The 12,065-nt window shown below is 43.9% G+C and overlaps 1 protein-coding gene across 1 annotated transcript in view; it reads right to left on the bottom strand.

The window, feature by feature from the left end:
- The window catches only part of PSMA3 (proteasome 20S subunit alpha 3), a 29,173-nt gene extending 18,891 nt beyond the window's left edge, over positions 1-10,282 (bottom strand). The window contains exons 1-3 of the mRNA XM_068129537.2: positions 10,181-10,282; positions 1,196-1,278; positions 627-750 (exon numbers count right to left, since the gene is read on the bottom strand). Of these exons, the coding sequence (XP_067985638.1) occupies positions 627-750; positions 1,196-1,278; positions 10,181-10,201 (228 nt within the window). The 5' untranslated portion in view covers positions 10,202-10,282. The remainder of the gene's footprint in view (positions 1-626; positions 751-1,195; positions 1,279-10,180) is intronic.
- Between the last annotated feature and the right edge of the window lie 1,783 nt (positions 10,283-12,065).

The raw sequence follows: 12,065 nt of genomic DNA, 5'->3' as shown, positions 1-12,065 counted from the left end.
AAATTGACAGATTGTGTCAGTCCCAGTGAGTCGCAGAAGTCCTTTGCTGAGAAGTCACTCAGCATAAGTCGCAGAAGTCACTTTGAAGTCACTGTACATATTGTGCACATGTTGTAATGTATACACACATTATATGTGCATTATTAAGTTTATATATTATTGTATTGTATGTATTATTGTATGTGTATGTATTGTGTGTGTATTATGTGCATTATATGTGTATTATATGTGCATATCACACACACACACACACACACACACACACACACACACACACACACACACACACACACACACACACACACACACACACTCTGCCTGGTAGTGCGCATGTCATGACTGACGCTCTCTCTGTTGCAAGATCAGACGACAAGGTCAATTTCATTATATCGTGCACAGGTGAAAATAACTGAGAGTCACGTTCGCTTTTATGGGGAAAAGGTTAGCTGTGGTTCCTTATTATGTTAGCTGTGGTTCCTGTGGTTAGCTGTGGTTCCTTGAAAAGGAATGCGTTAGCTTATTCATTCGTCACCACAACATAAAAAACATCAGCCAATCACAAAACTGTTGGTTAGGTATCATGAAAAAGGAACAAGTAGCTTCCAGGAGCGAGGCGAGTGACGCACCATGCCGATGTGTCTGTCCACGGTGAATATCCTCTTGTTTGAACCCTCTTCGTAGAGTTTTGAGAGAACCAGCTTCTCGACGCCAAACACCACACCATCTTTACACCGGATTCCAATGGCCGTGCTGTCACGACAATCACACGACATTGCCCGTCAAAATCGCCATTCGAAAGACGAATCAATTCTGCAGAGCATGTCGGAGCAAACGAGGCAATACATTTGGCAATTTGTGATGATCCAAAAGGAAGACCAATAGCCATTTACAAGTTCGATGACATAAGGTGAGGTAAGATGCAGGTTTGGGCATCACGTGATGTGCCTTGTCAAAAATCGAGGACGTCAATCCATCGTTCAAAATAAGCAAAGTTCGTGTCCTTAAAGGTACAAACATGCACGTGACAAACATTCGATATTCAAAACAAAATCTCAAAGTATGGCAGATCGACCCACACGATTGCTCGACGAGCCAAACATTGGTACGGTGGCAGGCAAGTGGGTACTGGGCCGGCATTCCAGAGGTTACGCATTCAAACAGCCAAAGACAGCGGGGACACACCCAAATAACTCACCTGCTGTTTTCCACAGCTTTCACAGCGTACTCCACCTGGAACACTCGCCCATCTGGTGAGAACTGCGATGCTGACAGGTCATACTGCGAAGCAAGTCGAGACAGTCACGGGTATCAATTTGGCATGAACAGCCAACCACATGAAAGAGACAGCAAGAGAACACGTGCGAGTACATTATGAAGACCGCACAGCGGACACACTCTGCTGGAAAGGACAAATTATAGGAACGATCGCTTGTTTCTACATCAACAATGATGAGACACGTTTATAAAAGGAGGGCCTCAACTTTATCCACCACTCTTTAGAGGGACAGAGACGAAGACTCTTTATTGTGCAGACAGAAGCAAACAAATAAAAAGGTAATTTTATATTAAACTAGCAGGGGCTACCAGGTATTGGAGTGGGGGGGGGGGGAGGGTGCAGGCCCTGCCTGGCATGGGACAGCATTACTAACTTTTTGGGATGACATGGCACAGCATTATTAACTTTGTGGGATGGCATCGGACAGCGTTATTAACTTTGTGGGATGGCATAGGACAGCATTATTAACTTTGTGGGATGGCATCGGACAGCATTATTAACTTTGTGAGATGGCATCGGACAGCATTATTAACTTTGTGGGATGGCATCGGACAGCATTATTAACTTTGTGGGATGGCATCGGACAGCGTTATTAACTTTGTGAGATGGCATCGGACAGCATTATTAACTTTGTGGGATGGCATCCGACAGCATTATTAACTTTGTGGGATGGCATCGGACAGCATTATTAACTTTGTGGGATGGCATCAGACAGCATTATTAACTTTGTGGGATGGCATGGGACAGCGTTATTAACTTTGTGGGATGGCATCGGACAGCATTTTAACTTTGTGGGATGGCATCGGACAGCATTATTAACTCTGTGGGATGGCATCGGACAGCATTATTAACTATTTGGGACGGCATCGGACAGCATTATTAACTATTTGGGATGGCATCGGACAGCATTATTAACTTTGTGGGATGGCATCGGACAGCATTATTAATTATTTGGGATGGCATCGGACAGCATTATTAACTTTGTGGGATGGCATCGGACAATGTTATTAACTTTGTGGAATGGCATCGGACAGCATTTTAACTTTGTGGGATAGCATCGGACAGCATTATTAACTTTGTGGGATGGCATCGGACAGCATTATTAACTTTGTGGGATGGCATTGGACAGCATTATTAATTATTTGGGATGGCATCGGACAACATTATTAACTTTGTGGGATGGCATCGGACAGCATTTTAACTTTGTGGAATGGCATCGGACAGCATTTTAACTTTGTGGGATGGCATCGGACAGCATTATTAACTTTGTGATATGGCATCGGACAGCATTATTAACTTTGTGAGATGGCATCGGACAGCATTATTAACTTTGTGGGATGGCATCGGACAGCATTATTAACTTTGTGGGATGGCATCGGACAGCGTTATTAACTTTGTGAGATGGCATCGGACAGCATTATTAACTTTGTGGGATGGCATCCGACAGCATTATTAACTCTGTGGGATGGCATCGGACAGCATTATTAACTTTGTGGGATGGCATCGGACAGCATTATTAACTTTGTGAGATGGCATCGGACAGCATTATTAACTTTGTGGGATGGCATCCGACAGCATTATTAACTTTGTGGGATGGCATCGGACAGCATTTTAACTTTGTGGGATGGCATCGGACAGCATTATTAACTTTGTAAGATGGCATCGAACAGCATTATTAACTTTGTGGGATGGCATCGGACAGCATTATTAGCTTTGTGGGATGGCATCGGACAGCGTTATTAACTTTGTGGGATGGCATCGGACAGCATTTTAACTTTGTGGGATGGCATCAGACAGCATTATTAACTATTTGGGATGGCATCGGACAGCATTATTATCTATTCGGGATGGCATCGGACAGCATTATTAACTTTGTGGGATGGCATCGGACAGCATTATTAATTATTTGGGATGGCATCGGACAGCATTATTAACTTTGTGGGATGGCATTATTAACTTTGTGGGATGGCATCGGACAGCATTATTAACTTTGTGGGATGGCATCAGACAGCATTATTAACTTTGTGGGATGGCATCGGACAGCATTTTAACTTTGTGGGATGGCATCGGACAGCATTATTAACTTTGTGGGATGGCATCGGACAGCATTATTAACTTTGTAGGATGGCATCGGACAGCATTATTAACTTTGTGGGATGGCATCAGACAGCATTATTAACTATTTGGGATGGCATGGGACAGCATTATTAACTATTTGGGATGGCATGGGACAGCATTATTAACTTTGTGGGATGGCATGGGACAGCATTATTAACTTTTTGAGATGATATCGGACAGCATTATTAACTTTGTGGGATGGCATGGGACAGCATTATTAACTTTGTGGGATGATATCGGACTGCATTATTAACTTTGTGGGATGGCATGGGACAACATTATTAACTACTGGCTGAGGTACCTGGCTTCGCCGGGTTGAATACGAATAATACAAATATATGATGAAAAGAACATGATTGTATATTTTAGAGCAATATCACAGTACATTTCCTACATGACGTTTTTTCAATTTTCAATTTCTCAAAACCTCTGGGTATACAACATTTCTGGTTTTCTTACTTGGTGCCAAGACATAAAGATTGCTTGGTTTTCCAACCTTCGAGCAGCCCACGTACAGCTGGCCATGGGCAAACACTTGTTCTGTGAAGTTCAGGCCTACAACCTTCATTGATTGCCCCTGCGCCTTGTTGATGGACATAGCAAAACATAGCCTGATTTTGGGCCATTGTAGCCCAATTAAGCCATTATAGCCCAATTAAGCCATTTTAGCCCAATTAAGCCATTTTAGCCCAATTAAGCCATTTTAGCCCGATTAATCCATGTTAGCCCAATTAAGCCATTTTAGCCCGATTAAGCCATTTTAGCCCGATTAAGCCATTTTAGCCCAATTAAGCCATTTTAGCCCAATTAAGCCATTTTAGCCCAATTAAGCCATTTTAGCCCGATTAATCCATTTTAGCCCAATAAAGCCATTTTAGCCCGATTAATCCATTTTAGCCCGAATCTGAATCCTCTTGAAGGAGAATGGAAGGTCAGGTGGAATAAGTGGTATCCTTGGAATGAATACTTTCTCTCTGTATTGGCCTGAGAGGATGGTTGCCTCTAGGACATGCGGCATCATTTGCTGGATTGTCAATCGTGTTCCATTACACAGCTTTGGTGGATCAAGATTCCTTTGAAGCATGATTGGTGCTCCCACCTTGAGAATCAACCTGTGTGTTGGGAGTCCTTGAGGCTGAAGACTGTTGAGAAACTCAGTTGGGAAGTTTACTGCCTGATCTTCATCTGTCACTTTGTCAAGAGAATCATAATTTCTTTCATAACCGGGAAGTTGGTGGAGGAGCAAATTGTTGATCTCTTGAACAGCATTGTTCTTGGGGGCCAAAATGGCTCTTTCGGCAAGCCATGATGAGTCCTGGAACTGGGTCTCCATATTGGGAAAGACCTTTTTGATCAAGTCATCTTTTGTTTCAACAAACTGTCCAAATGGTAGAATTATTTGTTCTGATGCATCTTTAGGGTATAGGCCATTGCCAACTTTCAAAAGCTGTCTTGCGAACGCCCCTGCAGTGTTGTCACCAAGAAGGTGGACTCTCATGTTGGTATTCAGGGTAAGTCTTTGCACATGTGGCCAGAGGAAATAAGAAGACTTGATACAGGCCTTGACTTGATCTGCTCTTGTGCCCCGTTGGATGACTGGGAGAGTCTGACGAAAGTCTCCAGCCAGAACAGTTGTCACACCACCCATGATTTTCTTGTTGTTGTGAATATCTTGGAGTGTTCTGTTCACTGCTTCGAATGCCTGCTTGTGGTTCATAGTAGCCTCATCCCAGATGATGATTTTGCACTGTTGAAGGATCTTGGCGTTTGCTGAATTCTTGCTAATGTTGCAGGTTGGGGTGTCTTGCTTGGTCAAATCCAAATGCAGTTTGAAAGTTGAGTGTGCTGTCCTTCCTCCTTCAAGAAGTGTAGCTGCAATTCCACTTGAGACCACAGCCAGAGCAATTTCCGAATGTTGACGAACCTTGGCCAGGATGGTATTAATGAGGAATCTTTTTCCGTTCTTGGCGCGAAAAAATGGCACGCATTTTGTCATTATGTGCGACTTTACGTCACTCCTACGGACGTGACAACATTTGTTTTCCTTAAAAATATATTTAAAATAAATAAAATAGTACATAAATTAACAATAAACGAAGCTAAAAAAACAATTTAAAATACAATAAAAAGCACATTAAAAATATATAAATATGTACGTACAGTATACTGTACGTACGCGCAACCGCTGATTCGCATTCAAAACAGAGGTGACGTACAGTATTCCTTTACTGTGTCTGTGTTAGCCATGGGTCCGAAGAAGGATAATGCTAGTGTTTCCAAGCGTAATGTGGTTACGATGGACGATAAGGTAAATCTGATTAAAAGGTATGGAAAAGGTGGAAAAGTGTCGGTGACAGCGCATAGACCTTATCGCGAATCGGAACCGCAATGCGTCATGGGATCGGAAAGGGGCAATAGCGCCGCCACAAACTACACCATGGAATTGCAGCTGGCGCGGTTTTTTAAACCATTGATATTAAAATAAAAAGTAGCCTATAACCACCGGAATTTTATGCTGATTCCGAATCTGTCTAAAACTTTTCTCCGATGTGTAGTTCTTGAGTTATAAGCGGACATCCAGACAGACAGACACTCCTCCTTTATATACACAAAGAATTAAGTTAAGCACCCCCCCCCCCCCCCCCCCCGTTTTTTTACAACCTCGCACATTACAAGTTTGTTGTCGTCAAAACAGTGTAATATACCCATGATATTGCTATATTTTCTGGAGAAGTGATATTATGGTCACATAAAAACATAACAATCATGCCGTTTTCAATATTTTATTCTGAATAATCTAAGGTGAAATTTTTTGGGAATTTTAGGCATATTTTCACCTCAATTTAAGTATGGAGCTATAGGTCCATCACGGACAGTGTGGATGACGTTTATGTTTTCTAACGTACAGTCATTGTTCTGAGAAGACCTCTAGCGATCTTTGCGTCAATAACGTGTGTAGGACCCACGTGATCGGATCACTGACTCAACCCTACGTCTCATAGACCCTGTAAGCCGTCGTATGCGTTGCTGTGGCAGGTTGTTCCATTCCCGATGTAATGCACGTTCCAATTCATCCAGATTGGCTATTGGAGGGACCATCTTCGCAATTTGTCGTCCCAACATGTCCCAAACGTGCTCGAGGGGGTTCAGGTCAGGACTGTACGCAGGCCAGGGGATGGTTGTCACAGCACCTTGCTCCAGCAAGGCTCGGACGCGTCTCGCACGGTGAGGCCTGGCGTTGTCCGGAAATCCTGAATACCACCGTAATCCCGCACTTCGATGACCACACCCTCGCCAGCAGACCCATCTTCATGGATGACAACGCCAGGCCTCACCGTGCGAGACGCGTCCGAGCCTTGCTGGAGCAAGGTGCTGTGACAACCATCCCCTGGCCTGCGTACAGTCCTGACCTGAACCCCCTCGAGCACGTTTGGGACATGTTGGGACGACAAATTGCGAAGATGGTCCCTCCAATAGCCAATCTGGATGAATTGGAACGTGCATTACATCGGGAATGGAACAACCTGCCACAGCAACGCATACGACGGCTTACAGGGTCTATGAGACGTAGGGTTGAGTCAGTGATCCGATCACGTGGGTCCTACACACGTTATTGACGCAAAGATCGCTAGAGGTCTTCTCAGAACAATGACTGTACGTTAGAAAACATAAACGTCATCCACACTGTCCGTGATGGACCTATAGCTCCATACTTAAATTGAGGTGAAAATATGCCTAAAATTCCCAAAAAATTTCACCTTAAATTATTCAGAATAAAATATTGAAAACGGCATGATTGTTATGTTTTTATGTGACCATAATATCACTTCTCCAGAAAATATAGCAATATCATGGGTATATTACACTGTTTTGATGACAACAAACTTGTAATGTGCGAGGTTGTAAAAAAACGGGGGGGGTGCTTAACTTAATTCTTTGTGTATATATAGAGATTTGGGATGGCATGGAACAGCATTATTAACTTTGTGGGATGGCATCGGGCAGCATTATTAACTATTTGGGATAACATGGGACAGCATTATTAACTATTTGGGATGGAATGGGACAGCATTATTAACTTTGTGGGATGGCATGGGACAGCATTAACAACTTTTTGGGATGATATCGGACAGCATTATTAACTTTGTGGGATGATATCGGACTGCATTATTAACTTTGTGGGATGGCATGGGACAGCATTATTAACTATTTGGGATGACATGGGACAGCATTATTAACTATTTGGGATGGCATGGAACAGCATTATTAACTTTGTGGGATGGCATCGGGCAGCATTATTAACTATTTGGGATGACATCGGACAGCATTATTAACTTTGTGGGATGGCATCGGACAGCATTATTAACTTTGTGGGATGGCATGGAACAGCATTATTAACTATTTGGGATGACATGGGACAGCATTAACAACTATTTGGGATGGCATGGAACAGCATTATTAACTTTGTGGGATGGCATCGGGCAGCATTATTAACTATTTGGGATGGCATGGGACAGCATTAGTAACTTTGTGGGATGGCATGGGACAGCATTATTAACTTTGTGGGATGGCATCGGACAGCATTATTAGCTTTTTGGGATGTTATCGGACAGCATTAGTAACTTTGTGGGATGGCATCGGACAGTATTATTAGCTTTTTGGGATGTTATCGGACAGCATTATTAACTTTGTGGGATGTTGTCAGACAGCATTATTAGCTTTTCGGGATGTTATCGGACAGCATTATTAACTTTGTGGGATGATATCGGACAGCATTATTAACTTTGTGGGATGTTGTCGGACAGCATTATTAGCTTTTTGGGATGATATCGGACAGCATTATTAACTTTGTGGGATGATATCGGACAGCATTATTAACTTTGTGGGATGATATCGGACAGCATTATTAACTTTGTGGGATGATATCGGACAGCATTATTAACTTTGTGGGATGATATCGGACAGCATTATTAACTTTGTGGGATGATATCGGACAGCATTATTAACTTTGTGGGATGATATCGGACAGCATTATTAGCTTTTTGGGATGATATCGGACAGCATTATTAACTTTGTGGGATGATGTCGGACAGCATTATTAGCTTTTTGGGATGATATCGGACAGCATTATTAACTTTGTGGGATGATATCGGACAGCATTATTAGCTTTTTGGGATGTTATCGGACAGCATTATTAACTTTGTGGGATGATATCGGACAGCATTATTAACTTTGTGGGATGATGTCGGACAGCATTATTAGCTTTTTGGGATGATATCGGACAGCATTATTAACTTTGTGGGATGATATCGGACAGCATTATTAGCTTTTTGGGATGTTATCGGACAGCATTATTAACTTTGTGGGATGATATCGGACAGCATTATTAACTTTGTGGGATAATATCGGACAGCATTATTAGCTTTTTGGGATGATATCGGACAGCATTATTAACTTTGTGGGATGATGTCGGACAGCATTATTAGCTTTTTGGGATGATATCGGACAGCATTATTAACTTTGTGGGATGATATCGGACAGCATTATTAGCTTTGTGGGATGTTATCGGACAGCATTATTAGCTTTGTGGGATGATATCGGACAGCATTATTAACTTTGTGGGATGATATCGGACAGCATTATTAGCTTTGTGAGATGTTATCGGACAGCATTATTAGCTTTGTGGGATGGCATGATGCATGTTCTTTCCGCTGTCTCGTGATCCACACCAATCCACAAGGTCCTACTTGTTGCGTTCCTCCCGTAATGTAAAATTCGTCACAATTATGAAGAGTCGTGAAACAGAACTGAAAAACCTTTCACTGTTACCTGATAATTTGTCCATCAGGGTTGGCAGACACGATTCAAACGTGTGTGAAGTACAGCCAATCGACAGCTAGGAAACTAACTTCGGGGCGTTATTACACAACAAAAACATTACTGTGCAACCAGTCGTCTCAAATCTATTAATTAGATACATCATTAATCTTACGACTACAAAAATATCGATATCAACGGTCGGTATCAAACATAGACTACATGTCACACGTCGGACAAACACAAACATCATCGTGCGCTCAAATCAATCACGAGCACATTCGTAGTCACAGACATCGACACGGATTACTGCAAGGACATCAGGAGTTGATGGACGCAGCCATGACAAGTACAAGTAGTGTTCACATGAGCAATCCACACATACACAACACAAACAAAAATGTCGCCCACTCGCGTCTCCTTTCCCAAAATGAGCCGCTCCCGTCATTCTGTGGGTCCGGGATGCTTCCGCTTCATTCTTCCATCAGCTCGGGACACACTGCGCTTCTTCTTCCATGGGACCCTTGCTTTCTGTTCTGCCAATAAGTGGAAATACAAAACATTCCCGCCTCCCGGTCTCTAATCGCGTCACCTGGAGGACATACGAATGGCGAGCTACAAGAAAGTGTTCAGTGGTAAAGTGTTCAGTGGTAACGTGTTCAGTGGTAACGTGTTCAGTGGTAACGTGTTCAGTGGTAACGTGTTCAGTGGTAACGTGTTCAGTGGTAACGTGTTCAGTGGTAACGTGTTCCAGGTTGTGCAGAATCCTAGTTGTAACGTTTCCGCCTCAATCAGAGCGAACAGAAACAGCACAGGACAAGGCCCAAAGCACCATGACTGTGCTAACCAAGCAACGGTTCGCGCCACGGCCTCCACTGGATAACACGCCGTACGTTCCTCACAAGCAGTCTGTCGCCATCACAACAACTCGTCCTCCATTCCATTTCATTTCATTCACACAAAGCTCACCCCAGTGCCGATTGAACTCATTTCTCTTTTCGCTCAGCCAATTACGTGGACTGTAGCAAAGTGCGCCGCGATTGGTTTGGCAACAACGAGCGTCGCGATTGGTTTGGCAACAACGAGCGTCGCGATTGGATCAGCAAGAACGGGCGCCGCGATTGGTTTAGCTACGAGCGTCACAATTGGTTTGGGATTAATGAGCGCCGTCATTGGCTTAAGGGCAAGAAGCGTGACGAATGGATTAACAGCAACGAGTGCTGCGATTGGTTAGGATCAATGAGCGCCACCATTGCTTCGCAATATTGAGCGCGACGATTGGTTAGAAATATCGCGCTTCACGATTGGTTAGAAATATCGCGTTCCACGATTGGTTTATCAGCACCCTGCTCCGCCCCAATGTTTACAGCGACATAACTGGTAGATTTCCGCATTCACCGCCTGAGCGAAGCATCATTTTGGGACACAAATGTAGAGAATCTTTATTGTTGTTGTTCACGTAAAAACATTGAAATATTTCTTCCACCGGCCATTCAATTCAATACGATTCCATTCAAACACTGTGGTTGGGGTTGGGGTTGGGGTACATCCCATCCTTTCCACAGTCGCATGAAACATGTGAATTGAATTTGGTATCAAGAGATTCTACAGCGACGCAAAGTTAGTGGAACACAATGACGAATGTCTGATTCATTAAAACAAACAAGTCGAGCTCCATTCCAGGTACAACGTCCCCATGGCAAATAAATTAATAACACTTTTTTTTTTCTTGTATACAAGATCGAGGCTCGTGTAAGAGCTAACATTAATGACAAAAAAAACAAACGGACACGTAAGACAAAATAAAGGGAGCGGGAGATAAGATGGGGAGAGAGGGGGAAGCACACAAACACAACATTTGAGAGCAGGGACATCGGGAGATGTGTGGGAGGGAGAGGGCTTGGGGGGAGGAGGCGTGGGAAGGGGGGGGGAGGAGGCGTGGGAAGGGGGGGGGGGGAGAAGTATAAAACACATGGACACTGCTAGGACTTCCAGGAAAGAAGTTGGTATTTCAAAAAAGTGGATTTGGGGTGAATCAACGGGGGTAGAAAAGATCAAGGTTTTGGATGGGGGTGGTGGTGAACAGCTGTTTTAAAGACCTGGAGGGAGAGGGATTGAAGAGAGTGAGGGAGTTTGTTCCAGAGGCGGGAGAAAAGAGGAATGAAGGAGTGAAGGTGAGCAGAGAGTCTTCATTTTGGCAGTTTAACCATAAGAGGGTTGCAGGCAGATCTTGTGCGACCTGTAGGAATATTTGGGGGACAGAGCACAGACAGCTGGGGGGGGGGGGGGGGGGGGGGTAGGCCAGAGACATTATCAGCCCGGATGGCTCTGCTGCTGATTGATTACCTGAGTGTCCCAAATTAATCAAGATGGTACGAGCTCTGCCAGGTGGGCGCAGGTTCGAAAGCGAGGTTCCGCTCGGTAGTTTGAATGTGGGGAGATGTGGCGCATGTCTGAGTGGCGGAGCCGGATGAAGAGGAATGTGTTGGTAAATTGGGTCTGGGAACGAGGAATAGAGAGGGTCAATGGATGGGGGATCTGGTGAGGAGGAATGGGATGGCCATAGCTGCTTCATTTATTATTAGCTGGGGAAAGTGGTGGGGAAACGTCGCCATATAATACAAGGAGAGGGTGAGGGCCAGGTATGAGCAACTATCGTGTGTCAGTTGGTGAAAATAAGGAGGTTTGGAAGAGGATAGAGAAGATCAAGGTTAGAGCCGATGCAACCGATGCAGGGTTGCTCCACCTGTATGGGCAAAGGAGGAAAGCAGCAAGGTGAGATATGGATAAGGTGAGGAATGATATGGAAGAGGAGGTGTACAACAAGTATAGGGAGGATGGTGGGAGGAAGATG

The sequence above is a fragment of the Myxine glutinosa genome, chromosome 9 (genome assembly GCF_964187855.1).
Source record: "Myxine glutinosa chromosome 9, kmMyxGlut1.1, whole genome shotgun sequence".
NCBI lineage: Eukaryota > Metazoa > Chordata > Myxini > Myxiniformes > Myxinidae > Myxine > Myxine glutinosa.
The sequence above is the reverse complement of the archived record's forward strand: the minus strand, read 5'-3'. Positions and strand labels throughout refer to the sequence as shown.